The sequence below is a fragment of the Pleurodeles waltl genome, chromosome 1_2 (assembly GCF_031143425.1).
Source record: "Pleurodeles waltl isolate 20211129_DDA chromosome 1_2, aPleWal1.hap1.20221129, whole genome shotgun sequence".
Taxonomy (NCBI): domain Eukaryota; kingdom Metazoa; phylum Chordata; class Amphibia; order Caudata; family Salamandridae; genus Pleurodeles; species Pleurodeles waltl.
The window spans coordinates 1,324,251,186-1,324,267,161 of NC_090437.1; the positions used below are offsets into that span (position 1 = coordinate 1,324,251,186).

General features: G+C 45.1%; 1 protein-coding gene across 1 annotated transcript in view; it reads right to left on the reverse strand.

Annotated features, from left to right (window-relative positions):
- Positions 1–15,976, reverse strand: part of LOC138251470 (long-chain-fatty-acid--CoA ligase ACSBG2-like) — a 174,909-nt gene that overhangs the window by 45,199 nt on the left and 113,734 nt on the right. Inside the window, exons 5-6 of the mRNA XM_069205652.1 lie at positions 4,440–4,520; positions 3,400–3,549 (exon numbers count right to left, since the gene is read on the reverse strand). Coding sequence (XP_069061753.1) covers positions 3,400–3,549; positions 4,440–4,520 — 231 coding nt within the window. The remainder of the gene's footprint in view (positions 1–3,399; positions 3,550–4,439; positions 4,521–15,976) is intronic.

The following is a 15,976-nucleotide window of genomic DNA, read 5'->3' on the forward strand; positions in this document are numbered from 1 at the left end:
TCTTTACATATAAGTCAACCCTACAGTTTCCTCTAGGGGCCCCAGGGGTAGGGTGCCTTGTAACTATAAGCAGGGACATTATAAAAGATGTTGAAAGAGCTGCCAATTTTGTTTTCCCCATTGTAGTACATTAGCGCCATAGGATAACACAGGGAGGCTTTATTAACTTGAACAAAGTCTAACTATTGACAGGACTGAGATTCAATGCTACTTCAAAGTGTCAAAATGATAGAATGAAGCCAACGACTTGCCAAAGGTGGATTTATTATAAATGACAGAAAATAAGTTATGGAACATGCTTTTCTGTTGTGCCAAAATCCAGCCTTCTAGCAGCCTCTCCAGAATAGCCAGCCTTTAAGAGGCTGACCCAAGCTGTCTTAACGAGGTGTGAAGTAGCATGGCCTGAGACAAGAGAGATATCCGGTGGGAGGAGGTCTGCAGATGCCAGAGTAGGAAGGTAGGGCTGGGGGCCAAATGGATCTTTAAAGGGAGAAAGACAGTTGGGATAGAAACAATACCTCCCCCATTTCCTGCAGCCCCAGCCAGATAGGAGCCAAAGCAATTGAATTAGCTGAGGGCTAGAAGGGGGAATGTTAGGGAACGTTATCCCCACCAGTAGATTAGGTGAGCCAGACCTTAAGCTCCAGGAGTTTAAGGAGTTGGAACAGAGACTAGACCACCCATATTTTATGCACCCCCAGCTAGATGGGAGCCACAGCACTTGAATTAGCTGTGGGGCTAGAAGGGGAATGTAAGGAAAAGCAAGCCACACCAGCAGATTAGGTTAGCCAGAAGCAGTTGGGACAGAAACTATACCAACCCTATTTTATGCACCCCCAGCTAGATGGGAGCCACAGCACTTGAATTACCTGAGGGGCTAGAAGGGGAGTGTTAGGGAAAGTTAACTACACCAGTAGATTGGGTTAGCCAGACCTTAAGCTCCAGGAGAGATTTTCTTCATTTTGGATTTTAAAGAACAGTGTTGTCATACCTGAGGGTTCCACCCTGCATCCCATTGGTCAAGGGGGCCCTCCTGCTTGTCACCCCAGAAACATGAATAGAAGCATGAATAAATATAGGAGAGCTACTCAGCAACTCAGATCCCTGCCTATGGAGAAGAAGAAGAAGAAGAAGAAGAAGAAGAAGAAGAAGAAGGAGAAGAAGAAGAAGAAGAAGAAGAAGAAGAAGAAGAAGAAGAAGAAGAAGAAGAAGAAGAAGGCCTGTCCTGTTGAACCCCTGGTCTGCACCAGGAAGGACTGCACTCACAAGGACTGCACCTGCTGCATGCCCTGGGCTTCGCAAACAGGACTTTGCCTGCCTTCTAAAGGATTTATGAGAGGACTTCCAGTAGGCAACATGTATAAATGAACTACCAAGAGTCACCTGCATCAACTCCTGCCAGTAGAGCCCAGCGGTACAGCCTTCAGTGGACCTTTCAGGATTTGGCCAACTGCATTGTGGGAATTGTAGTCCTAGCATTGCAAAGAGCAACTCAGAGATTCTCGAACCTTGGAATGGTGTTGCGGACCTCTAAAGAACCAAAAGAAACAACTGGAGAAGAAGGACTGCCCTGCTGCACCCTTGAACTGCACAAGAGAGGACTGCAAAGGTCTGCACCTGCTGCACTCACAAGTCTTCAAAACAAAAGGACTTTGCTTATCTTAAAGGATAAGGAGTAGACTCCCTGTTTAACAATAGGTAAAAAAAAGTGCTGGAAAGGCTACCTGCAATATCAACAACAAGGACAAATCCAGTTGATAAGCGTCCCCTTGATTTTACTTGGATTGACCATGTGAATTGTGGGAGCTGTAGTCCCAAATCTCAAGAGGCAGACCAGAGACTGGTGCTGTGGACCACTTTCCTGCATCAAGAAACACTTCTGAAAGCAAGTGTAAAAGTGTAACATGGGCATCTGGAAGCATTGACCAGTCCAGCTTGACCTTTTTAAACCCTTTGAGCACTATTTGTTTCTAAGCCCTAGTTTCACTTTTAATCTTTACAAATTCATATCTCTGATCCCCTACATTGGATGCTTGTTGTTTTAGCGTCATTTTAATCATAGAAATATTTCCTATGTTTATAAATTGGTGCTGCAATTTAATTTGTGTTGTGTCTTACTTATTTACTGTTTTGGTGATATTACATGCTTTACACACCTGTCTCTTAAGTTAAGCCTGACTGCTCATGAGCCAAGCTCTGAAGGGTTAAGCAAGGATTCATTTATTGAGACCTTGACTTGACCTTATGTGTGAGTGTGACCTTATTACTAGCTGTAGGTACCTACCTGCTCCTACTAATAAACCAGCTTCCAAGAAATTGCATTTTGTGGTATGTAATATTGTAGAACTACTAAATGTACTAGAAAATGCAGTTTGTGAATGCTTTGTATTGTATTTATTTTCCAAAGCATGTATGAGACGCACTGTGTGGGTGTTTTATTGGCTAACCCCACCTAAATCGCGTAGGTACACTCAGACTGTGTTAAGAATAACATACCAAGCATGCTTACAGGCATGAAGAGCAATTAATAGATATTTATCTACAGATGTCTAAATGATTTCATGTGGAAATTGAATTTATTTGGGACCACAAGCCTAATTATTACCACAATGTGGAATATATTCTATAGTTCTGTTCTTCAGGTATTATGATAGGATATGTACTTATGCCAAATGAAAATGGTGTAACTCTGCCATATCGTCTCTTTGGTAGCTAAAATATGTCGATTTATAATACGTGGGATCTTGCAATTTCTGTATACAAGTCTGTCTTTAATTTCCATATTATGGGTGACATGTGAAATCCCTAGTTATCTGCAAAAATAAAATGAGGTAGCTGCTAAAATGTAATGACTTATTGCAGTTCATTTCTGATGTCAGAAGTCATGGAACACAATCAGACCTGAAGTTTAAACAATGAAAATTAAAGATGCTCTTTTCATTTGCTCTGTTTTTTCTAGATGAGGGGAATTAGCAGAAAGTAGATATTTATGGTAATATGTTCACTTTTTGCAGGCTGTGGGTAATTATCAAAAAGATAGAATCTATTTGAATGTTCTTTCACATTCCGAGCACGATCTTTTTTTTCTGACGTTTATTTCTTATGTTTGCAAACATCTCATCTCTTTCACACGAAAGAGTAACACACCAAGGATTTAAGCAGTTTATGGGAATGGTGATGATGTGACCATGTAGTATAAGGCCTTTATAAAGTGACTCAGAATTTTGCTTTGTACCTCTATATGGCCACATGCCTCCTCTGTGACTTGCAATTCCCTTATAATAAGGAGCACGTTGTAGATGATTCTGTATCATGTGTACATTTCCACTTTATTCCTTCTAGATAGACCATATGCATTGTCAGTACAGACTGTGGAGCAGGAGCATTAGAAGTACTCACATTGTCATGGCTCAGCATCGCCCCCTTTGCTGGACCCGTAGTACCGGAGGTGTAGACTATAGTGCAGCACTGGTTGACCTTCAGGCTGCTGATGATATCATCCAGTTTAAAATCAGAGATGTCTTCTCCCAGGTGCATAAACTCCTCCCACTGTATTCAGACATCAATGTATTAGAAGGACAAAGGTAACATATTAAATCTACCTGTGAAGATGGAAACTCAGCTAATCATCGAGTTTTGCATATAGGGTACGAATTAATGATTACTTGATTATGTCAACCATTTTCTCATGTGTGCTTATTTTTAATTGAGCAGTAAAACTGTGAGTATTGTGTGGTTATGCCTCGTGGTGGGACTAGGGTAGTTGAGGATGAACCTGTGGTCCAGTCAAGTTTGAGTCCTCTACATATTTCCAGATTTAGGGTAGAGTTAGAGGAGCTCATTACGGGAAATCTTGACGTCAGGTATGTAGATATCAGTATCAGAAAAATTAGCTTCTTCCTTTGACCCATGCAGCACAAGCACATGACAGACTAACAGAATCAGCCAATAAGTATAAAGTAGACCTTTATAGAATCAAGACTTTTCAGAGCTCAGCTATATGACTTAGAAATTTCGAACATGAGAACTTTTGGGATGAAGCTACATGTTAAGGAATTGATTAGTTGCATATAGAATTGAGGTAGTCTAACTAAATTAAGGGACAGGTGGGCAAAAAAGGGGGAAAAAAAGAGAAAAGAAGAAACTAGAACAATAAGGATGCCTCCAGCACGCCCAGATGAAACTATGGCGTGCCCTACCCTTTGAGGAAGGTACATGAAGGAGAATATGTGCATGTGCCCTAAAGCCACTGAACATAACAGAATATGGTATGAGAGCAGTAGTATGTGTTTTTCTCAAAAAACCTCAAAGGAAACAGCAACCTCCACCCTTCATCTCATCAACGATCTCCTCAATACTGCTGAGAACCTACAGAAGCTCAAGCTAAGGAATATGACGTATGCAATGCCAAGGAACATACAGTATGCAATGTTTCTTACCGTGTACAGGTTGGGTTTCCTCATCTGAAGCTCACCACAATATTGTACAATGGCCTTCAGATGAGGCAGACGGTCCTGGATCTAAAGAAATCCCAAAGGAAGAAGAAAAAATCAAATGTTTCCCTTCTTTATCAAAGGTGTTAGGAAATGTACAATCTCTTATATATAAATTAACAAAGACAACAATGTAATGCTTGTCTTGTGTATTTTTTGCTGTATCAATTTCAATGCATTGATTATCTTCTCACTATCCCTCATTTTTTATTATGTATACATATTTATATTTAGAGACTGTCTTATTACTTTCTGAAATTTGGACAACGCTTCAGGTGAAGAAATTGCGGTGTGACTATATAGAATCCATGTTGCTGCACAGTATATCAAAACTATGCTGTGAAACTTTCCTATTGTTCTCTCAATGATATCTGCCCCAAGGCTCTGAATTGTTACTGTTCTGCAATAGATCTTATACCCACATGTGCATAGTCGGCAAAGCTCATTGAGCCAGATCAGATAGTGATTCAATTCAATTCAAGAGGATGTCTTAAGAGCATGGCTAGGTTAGGTTCAGATAGTGAGTCCTACATGAATAGGTAGGCTTTCAGTTGTTTTCTAAAGATAAGAAGCTTGTTTTTGATCTGAGGGTGAGAGGCATGGTGTGCCAGAGCTTGAGGGCAATAAAGGTAAAGGAGCACCGTCCATATCTGGGCTATTTCACCCTAGGGATTTAAAACTAGTGCAGGCTAGTTGATCTATGCGCTCTATGTGGATGATAAGGACTGATGGATTGCTGGAGGTTGCAGGGGTAGCCTGTGCAATGCAATAAATGCTGAAGAGGCAGACCGAGTTCCCAAGGAGGAAGGCCAGCTATGCTGGTCCCAGAGTGATGGGTTGTTATCAACCACCATTACCTGCATTTGTTGCTGTTGAGCTTCAAACAGCTTGGCAAGGCACTGCACAGGAGCAGACCAACACACCTTAACTTTTACCTTCATTTCCTCCAAACACCAGGCACCTACATACAGCCTCACTCTCACAACCCCCTCATTTGTAGAAGCTGAATGGGAGGTTGAGCATTCTCCTACAGTGCATCCAGGACCTGGAACAGCCCCCCTCCACACATCAGGGCCTCCTTCCCAAATCTTAAGGAAGCTGATCACCTGGTTCTTCGACTAATTCCAACCTCAGTTGTATGACTAAACACACAGTATAGTGCCTGGATACCGTATTAGGTTATTAGCTGCACTACACAATTCAACAGAACATAACATAACACAATATACCATAACATAACATAATCATCATATGAAAGAGAGTTTTTCCACTTCCCATTCCTTGCTTAGAACATTTTCACCACATCTTCATCCCTGCTTTCCTGCTTATATCAAGTTTACCATTGTATCCTTTGCCAACCACTCAGCAGCATACCATCTACACGCTGTGTAAGAACTCTCTACTGTCCACTTCTCCCCTCTGTAAACCCTGTAACCAATCAGACTTGTAAACTTACCCTTTCCCCTTCTCTTCTACTACTCATCCGTCTCACTTAGTACGTACACTACATATGTATGTGGACCCTCATCATGTACAGTGCTATTGTTAGAAATAGGGTCTTTGGTTGGCAGTCAGGTTACCCCCTATCCAAGCAAGGACCCTCACTTTAGTCAGGGTAAGTCACACATAATCCAAATTATCCTGTGCCCACCCTCTGGTAGCTTGGCACTGAACAGTCAGGCTTAACTTAGAAGGCAATGTGTAAAGTATTTGTGCAATAAATCATGCAATAACACAGTAGAACACCACAAAGATACACCACACAGTGTTTAGATGTGGTAAGATGCAGGTCAAAACTATCAAGATGCAATAAGTATGTGTTGAAATATATCTGTAAAAATTATATAAAGTGTCTTTAGTCTTTAAAAAGCAACAAATGTCTCTTGCAAGCACAAAGTACCTGGTTTGGGTTCAAATTCTCCGCAAGGGACCACAGAGGAGGAGATGCGTGGAAAACAGGGAGGTGTGCGTCTATTTCTCTGGCCGCACACAGATGATGCATCGTTCATTTTCCACACAGAGAAGGCTTTGCATCAATTTCCGGCACGCGGACTTGGATCCTCTTTGGCTTGCGGGGTTTTCAGACGCCCCAGGGACGATGCGTTGAAATCAGGCGCTTGCAGAACAAAGTCACAGGAGCTGCATCAATCCGGTGGGCGATCTGTAGAAAATGTCTGCCGCACGGCAGACGCTGCGTTGATTCCTCTCAAGAAGTTGGGCTGCATCGTTCCAGGTCGGCTTGGCATCGATCCAGTGGGCCGTGCGTCGAAGTTCCGGTTGCAATGCTGCTGCTGCGTCAATCTCCTCATCGGGAAGTGTGGCTGCGTCATTCAAGTTTGGCGTGTGGTGAATTTTTCACCGTAATGCAGGCTGTGCGTTGTTTCTTGCAGGCTGGGCATAGATTTTCACCGCACAAGGAGTTGTTTGCAGAGATAAAGTCTTTTTTGTCCTGAGACTTCAAGGAACAGGGGGCAAGCTCTATACAAGCCCTTGGAAAGCACTTCTCAGCAGAGCCAGAGGACAGCAAGGCAGCAGGGCAACAGCAGGGCAGCAGTCCTTTTCAGGAAAGCAGTCAGGTGAGTCCTTTGGGGAGCCAGGCAGTTCCTCTTGGTACGTTGCAGGTTCTGGTTCAGTTTTTGTTCTCCAGTGGTATCTTGTCCAGAAGTGTCTGAGTTGGTAGGGTCAGAGACCCTGCTTAAATACCCAAATGTACCTTTGAAGTAGGGGAGACCTCAAAGAGTGGCTTAGAAGTGCACAAGGTCCCCTTTCTGTTCCATCCTGTCTGCCAGGGTCCCAGAAAGGGAGGGCAGGCTACTGTCCTTTGAGATGTAAGTGTCAGGCCCTCCACCCTCCCTGCCCAGGAAGACCCATTAAATATGCAGACGTGTGCAAGTATGAATGAACATCCTGTGTTTGGAGTTTGTCTGAGTGAATGCACAAAGAAGCTGTCAACGAAACCTAGCCAGACGTGAATTGTGAGGCACAGGATGATTTAAGTGCAGAGAAATGCCGACTTTCTAAAAGTGGCATTTCTAAAATAGTAATATTTAATCCAACTTCACCAGTCAGCAGGATTTCGTATTACCATTCTGGCCATACTAAATATTACCTGGTTACTCCTTTCAGATCAGAAGCTAACACCCAAACTGTATATGAGGGTAGCCCTAATGTTAGCCTATGAAAGGAGCATGTCTCACAGCAGTGTGAAATGTATTTAGGAGTTTTACACTACCAGGACATGTAAACTACACAGGTACATGTCCTGCCTTTTGTCTACACAGCACCCTGCCCTAGGGGTTACCTAGTGCCCACCTTAGGGATGACGTATATGTAGAAAAAGGGGAGTTTTAGTTTTATATGCCACGTCAAATTGGCAGTGAAACTGCCCACACTGGCCATGCAATGGCAGGCCTGAGACATGGTTAAGGGGCTACTTAAGTGGGTGGCAAAATTGGCACAATATGCTGTAGCATTTAATCTACAGGCCCTTGGCACATATGGTGCATTTTACTAGGGACTTATATGTGAATTAAATAAGACAATTGGGTATGATACAGTGTCACCATGTTTTAAGGGAGAGAGCTTATGCACTTTAGCACTGGTTAGCAGTGGTAATGAGCGCAGAGTCTTAAAACCAGCAAAAACAGTATCCAAAAAGTGGAGGGAGACAGGCAAAAAGTTAGAGGTGACCACCCTAAGGCTGTCAGGTCTAACATGTGTCCCCCCCAGCTGAAAGTGGGGAGAGCTACCCAACTTCCTGGGAGCTCTCATCGCTAAGGCAGAAGTGTCTGGAGAGACCATCAGCGTTGGCATAGTCAATCCCTGGGTGATTCTCCACTGTAAAGTCCATCCCCTGTAGGGAAACGGATCACCTCAAGAGTTTAGGATTCTCACCCCTCATCTGCATGAGCCATCTGAGGGGCCTGTGGCCTGTCTGAAAACTGAGGTGAGTCCCAAACAGGTATGGTCTCAGCTTCTTCAGTGCCCAGACCACAGCAAATGCTTCTCTCTCAATAGCACTCCACCTCTGTTCCGGTGGTAATAGCCAGCTACTAGGTGTCCCAAGTACACGAAAGAACCCTGCCCAATCTGGCACTTACTGGCCTTGATGGTCAGGCCTGCCTGTTGCAGGGCCTGAAGCACCTCCTTGAGGTGGAACAGGTGTTGCTCCCAGCTGGAACTATTGACAGCAAAGTCATCTAGGTAGACTGCGCAGAAGGCATCCTTGCCAGCTAGGACCCCGTTAACCAATCGTTGGAACCTAGTGGGGCATTTTTCAATCTAAAGGGCATTACTCTGAACTGGTAATGGTCCTCAGTATTGGAGAAAGCGGATCTCTCTTGAGCCCTTTTAGTCAAGACGATCTGCCAGTAACCTGAGCTGAGGTCAAAGGTACTAAGGAACTTGGCAGCAACAAGCCTGTCTATGAGCTCATCAGCTCTGGGGATGGGATGAGCATCTGTCTTTGTGACAGAGTTGAGACCCTGGTAGTCCATGCAGAACCTAGGTTCTGGCTTGGCACCGGGAACAGCAGCATTGGGAACCAACACCACTGTGCTGGACTTCTCTATCACCCCATGAGCCAGCATCTTGGAAACTTCGTCCTTGATACTGGACCTCACTTTGTCTGACACCAAGTACATTTTATTCTTTACAGGTGGACTGTCTACTGTGTCAATGTCATGACCTTCTTTGGCAGAGAGGAGGCCGGGGAGAGGCTCACCCTCCTCTTCCATGCCCTCTTCCGTCACAAGGAGCATACTGACCTAAGACCTCTCAAAATGAGGCTTCAGTCGGTTGTGGTGGAGAACCCTTAGGGCGTGTCTAGGGGTCTTGATGTCCACTAGGTAAGTGGCCTCCCTTCCGCTCCTTAACTTCAAATCGGCCAGTCCAGTGGTCCTGGAGAGCTCTAGGCTCTCCTGGCTCCATCACCTACACTTTGTCTCCAGGTGAGAATTCAGCCAGAGTGGCCTTCCGGTCATACCACTCCTTCATGACCTCTTGACTGGCCTCAACGGTGCTCTTTGCCTGCATCCACATCCTGGGGAGCTTTCTTGGGAGCTTGCTCCCATCCCTCTTTTACTATGCTTAGTGGTCCCCTGACAGGGTGACAATAGAATAGAGAAGTTCAAAGGGGCTAAACCGCACCCCTTTCTGGGACACCTCTCCATAAGCAAAGAGGAGGCATGGCAAGAGGACGTCCCACTTATGCCTCATGGCCTCAGGTAGGCCAGTGATCATGCCTTTTAGGCTCTTGTTGAATCTCTCAACAAGCCCACTGAATTGAGGATGGTGAGGGTGGTAAACCGCTAGGTCACCCCACACTCATCCCACATGGACTTCATGTATGCGCACATGAAGTTGGTGCCTCTGTCAGACACAACTTCCTTTAAGAACCCCACTCAGGTAAATATTCCCATCAGAGGTCTGGTCACCACTTGTGCAGTCACCATCCTCAGAGGGATTGTCTCTGGGTAGTGGGTGGCATGGTACACCAAAACCAGGATAAACCTGTTGCGCAGGGTGGTTTTGGGGTCCAAGGGACCAATGACGTTAATGCCCACCCTTTCAAAGGGGATGCCAACGACGGGGAGTGGGACCAGGAGGGCCTTAAGCCTTTTCCTGTGTTCCCACTAGCCTGGCAAGTTGGGCAGGCCCTTCAGAAATTATCTGATGCTACCCACATTGGGGGCCAATGGAAGTGGGTGACAAGCGTGGCAAAGGTATTGTCTTGGCCCAAATGTCCTGCTAGGAGGATGTCGTGAGCCAGGGCCAGTAGGAAGACCCGGTAACACTGGGGGACCACCAGCACATGTGCTGCCCCAATGGCCGGAGCCTTAGGCTCAATGTAGAGGAGATCATCTTCCCAGTATATGTGGTGATCGTCAGAGGCTTCATCTGCTGCCTGGGCTGTGGCCTGTTGCCTCAGACCCGCAAGAGTGGGGCACCCCTTCTGCGCTTTGCAGAATTCCTCCCTGGTTGGCCCACCCTCTACTTGCCAGCCAGCAAGTGCAGGCAGGTTACCCAGGTCGGCAATATCCTCCCCAGTTGGCTCAGGGGCCTCCTCCTCTGGGACCCCATTCACCACTGTGGGAATATCTGGGGCTGGTTTCCCGCACCTCTTGCCCTTCCTCTGGGCAGCTGTCTGGGCCATTGTTCCAGGCTCCAGACACCCTTGACTCCCTTCCCGGGCAGCCATGGACCTTGTGGTCATGCAGACCAACTCAGGTAAACCTAACAACTCCAGGTGGGATCTGAGCTCTACCTCCTTCTAGGCAGTATGCTCAAGATCTTTGCCTAACAGACAATCTGCAGGCATGGCAGGACTCACAGCTACCTTTAGAGTACCAGAGACCACCCCCCCCACTTAAAGGGAACTAGAGCCACAGTAGGTGGAATGTGTTAGGGATGATTTGCTCTGCTGACACCAGCTGACCCTTGACAGTAGTTATACTGGCTCCTGTGTCCCGCAGAGCCTCCACCTTTCGCCCAACAATGGTGACCCACTGCCTACACATGGAAGTATTGGCAGGCATGTGGGCGTTGGCACCATTTCCTTATCTCCCAGGGATACTAGTGACACCTCTATCTGCTCCCCAAAGCTAACTGGGACTGTTTCCCCCCAAGTGCTACACTAGCCAACCCGGGTGTCTGCCCTTCAGTGGGGGTCTGTGCCCTCTTGGGACACCGGGAGTCACCCTTAGAGTTTCCATGCTTGAAGCACTCTAAGCATTTGGGGAAAATTTCCCTTGCTTTTTGTCAAAGTACCCTGGCTTTTTCTCAAATGGACTGGGTACCACCACCCCTTTGGGAATTGTTTTGGGGACCTTTAGAGAACTCCTTATGTTTCAGTCCCCCCGTCTTCTGTTGGGAACCCTGACTACCTTTGTGGGTGTCCCCCAAGTACCTTCTTGGACACTCTGGTACTAACCCAGAGGTACGCCTCCTCAGCAAGCTTCCTAGGATCAGTCAACTTACTGTCTACTAAGTGCTGGCGCAACTGTGTAAAACAAATACTGAGCATATGCTCTCTCAGAATCAAATCATATAACCCTTTGTAATCATTTAATTTGCTGCCCGCACCCATCCATTCAGTGCCTTATTAGAGAAATCAAAACAGTCTACCCAAGTTTGTGTGGAGAGTTTGGTGCTGTCCCTTAACCTCTGACGGTATTTCTCAGGAGTCAGCCCAAACTCGGCAAGTAAAGCGGCTTTCATGACCCCACGAGCCCATAGTGCAACTTCATAAGCAGCCAACCACTTATCAATGTCACCTCCCACCACATAACTTGGCACTACAGGGGTGGCTGGTAGGTGCTGCCCCACTAACAGGAAACTAAAGAAAAACCCACTGAGTTTCTTTAATGAAAGGCTCCTAACTGCTTAGTTTCAGCTCTTAAACAATCATTTTTAAAGCTGTACAAGTGGATGCAGCTGCGCATGTGCAAGGCTGGGCGACAGATTGCTCGCCCTGAAGGCACAAGGCAGTGTTGTGTTGTCAGGGTGGTGTGCGTGGCATTTTGCTTCAGAATGAGCTTTAAGTCCTGTGGCCTGGACCACTGCACCAGAGAAGAGAGGCAGGGTTGACTAGTACAAACAAACGTGAGAGCCCCTCCTCCATGCTATGCTGGTATGTTTTTGTTCTTTAAGAGGAGGGGGGGACTGGAGGGTGGGCCTGCAGTGTGTTTGGCAATTGGCACACATGAGTAAAAAAGAAGCAGGTGCAGTTAATTTTGTTCTTATCTAAACATGGTGCGCCTTGCTCCTGTCACCATTGTTGCCTCAAGCATCAGGATTGCAGAGCTGCAGCCCCAGACCACATGTCTCCATTGACCTGTTGACTCTCTTGTGGGAGAGCTGGACCTCTGCACTTGATAGGTAAAAATACAAGCTAGCTCATCTCAGCACTACTGTTGCCATTTGGAAATTTGCAAATTCCAGAAAGAGTGCTCCTCTAAAGGTTTTCGTTTGGAGTTGATGATTTCCAATTTGTGCTGATTTGTTACATGTGCTTTAAATCTTTCTGTTTTCCTTATGTACGAGTGCAGGGTGAGTGCTGTGCTTGCATGAGTGTAGTACCTGTATGAGTGCAGGGTGAGTGCTGTGCTTGAATGAGTGCATGCTGAGTGCTGTGCTTGAATGAGGGCAGGGTGAGTGCTGTGTTTGAATGAGTGCAGGGTGTGTGCTGTACCTGTATGAGTGCAGGGTGAGTGTTGTGCTTGAATGAGGGCAGGGTGAGTGCTGTGCTTGAATGAGTGCAGGGTGAGTACTGTGCTTGTATGACCGATGGGTGAGTGAGGATGCTGTATGAGTGCAGAGTGAGTGTTGTGCCTGTATGAGTGCAGGTTGAGTGGGGATGCTGTACAAGTGCAGGGTGAAGGATTTGCTTGTGTGGATGCTAAGTGACCAGGATGCGTGTATGATGGTAGGGTGAGCAAAGTCATATGCGATTGTAACTGCAGTGTGAACGGGTTGATATGTCAGAGTGTAAGGTGAGTAATAAACCCGCATGAGTGCATGGAGTGTGGCAGGACTTTATCTGTGAGTCTATTTTCATTTTTATAAATGGTAGCAAGTAGCAATCATTCTTGACACTTGATTGATTGAAACCCTCTCTCTCACTTTATATTCAACTTTTACTTTTAAAATGCACCAGCTGCCACTGCTCTACACCCTCCTCACCTACAAAACTTGTACAAGGTCAGTACCATAATTGCCTCTCCCATTCTCTCTCTCCCTCACATACACACTGTAAGAAATTGAAGCTCAGATTTACTAACAGCTTGTTTTTCTCATTGCTTCACTATAGGTGACCCAAGGCAAAGCAAGCCCTTAAGTCAGATTGGCTATGCCATGCAAAGCCACCTTGCATGGCTCTGCGGGACTTACTAAACCTAGACTAATGCAAGGCAGTGCAAATCACTTCCTTGCGCTACTCTACTTTGGGAAGGTGTTCCATGGGTGGTATCTGAGTGCTCCCACACATCCACACATAGATTCTGATGTGTCAAATTGCTTTGCCATTCCAACAAAGGCTTGATAAGGAGAAATATGTTTATTTTTCCTCATTATTTCTTCATTCTACGTCTGATGCATTGTAGAATGAGGAAAACGCCTCAGATGAGTGTATTTGTTCAGGAAAGTGTCTCTTTCTGCACAATAACAAACCTACCTGTAAAGCAGGCACCCTTACACCACAGTGCAAGGGTCTGTGCATAGGCACTAGGCAGCACTCAGTGCACCCGCACAGAGAAAGCATGAATGCACCATATCTCAGCAAATATGGTGCTTTCCTTCTCTATTTGATGCATCGCAGCAAGTTGTCTTGTGTTGCTCCAAATGTTAGTAAATCTTGACCTGGGTGTTTAATTGAGAGACCTACTCAAATAATAAGCACAATCCTTGTCAAATTGAACAACAAAATATGCTAAATAAACCTCTGCCTATCCCTCTGGTAGGTAGGCGCAAAAGCAGTTGGTCTTAACGTAAAGGCAATGTGCAAAGTTTTTAAGCAGCACTTAAACACTAAGAAATTGAAAACGCAAGAAAAATCCCACACCAATTTAGGAAAATAGAGTACAATTAAATAAATGAAATAACACCAAAACACAAAAAGCCCAATACGTAGAACTGGAGATTCAACATTTTTTAATGTTTTAGATGAAAATAGAGCCAAAAATTGAAAAGAGCTACTTGATGTTAACTGGTCGAGACAGACCGAGGCAATGTCACATATTCAAGCCAAACCTGATGGATCACATGTCAGATACAGGGACAAGGTTCTTCCCACTGAAGAATTACCTTCTCAACTCAATGGAAGAAGCTGATGTTCACAGTGATGGGGGCTGCCATGGCGTCATTCTCCATATATGGACAAGGTAAGGTGTTGTAGACGATCACTGCTGTAGCACAAAGTGCCCGTTGTCCCTGAAGCTTCACATCAGCAGTTGACGTGGACTGTCTCTGTTAGAATGAAGTGCAGGTCTAGCTGGAGGCTTGCATTGGTGGTTGTCATGGAAGGTAGCTGTCAGCTGAAGCTGTGTTAGGGCAAATGGTCAATTCTTGGGACTAAGAGGTCATTTTGTGGGTTGTCAAGAGCCCAAAACTAAGTTTTTTTTATATCTTCACTATTTCTTCATGAGGAGCACACTGTGATGCCAGCAAATAGTCCTGGACTTGGGGAGTACTCTTGGGAATCAGGATTCAGTCAAGCAGAGGCCAACAGCAGGCAAAACATGGCTTGGTGTTATGTTCCTTTGTGTGTGTTGCAGACAGGGCCCTTTGAAGTGAAATCCGGACAGGGTACCCTTGTCATTCTGTCATGAGGACCCTTTCTCTTCACAACTAGGCCTCACTGTCTGGAAGCAACCCACAATAAGAGAACCATTCCCAGTCATATGACCCTGCATACTTGCAGAAAGATACAGTTAGTTTGGTCAGAAAAATTCTAACTTTCCAAAAGTGGGATTTTCAAAATTGTATCTTAAAATCCAACCTTACCACTAGAGAGGATTTCAATTGCAACTCATTTGAGTGTAAACATAATTTATCTATCTGGTATCAAACTGAAGTTATCACTTATTAAGTGTAATAATGTAATCCTATTTTAGTCCCTGAGAGAGAGAACCTTACAGGAGTGAAAAACAGCGTTAGGACTTTTTCACTGGCAGGATATTTACAACTTAAGTACACATGTCCTACGTTTTCAATACCGTGCACTATGTACCAAGAGCCTAACTTAAGATGACTTATAACTATTAAAAGGGATGTTTTAGGGCTGGCAATATGTTCATTTTGCTAGGTTCAAATGACAGTTTAAAATGGCACTTCATGCTGCTTTAGTGGATGGCACAATGTGTGGTGCTCTCCACTTGTAGCAAGTAATTTACAGGTCGTGGGTAAGTGTAATACTATTTTCTAGGGACAAATGAGAAAACTGAATATGTCAGTTGGAAGTATGCCAATTTTATCATGTTTAATGGTGAGGTTAGCAGGGGGAAAGTGCACAGAGTACTAATCCCAGGAAAAACAAGTTCAGCAGAAATCAGGATATGAAGGCAAAACGTCTGGGATAACAGCATGCCATGCATGTCAGATGTCAGGCCTAAGGCACGCACACACACACACACACACACACATACATGCACATGCACAAATAGAAAAAACACCAAAACCACACACATACACGCATGAAACACACCAGGGAAAAGCTGATCATGTGTTTGCATTATCTTGCATTCACACATACTTCTCTCCCATGTAACACCCAAACATCAGGCCTCAGCTCTACCCTCAAGTACTCATTTGAGCAAATTCACAAGCAGTATTACACATATCCAGTGCCGGCTTTAGAGTTGGTGGCACCTCGTGTGACAATCTTTGTTGGTGCCCCCAATGAGCTGCTTCACCACAGACACCCTCATTACCTTCCTTATCTTTCCAGAGTCCCTCCGCTCTCCATAGACATTCTTTCACATCTATTT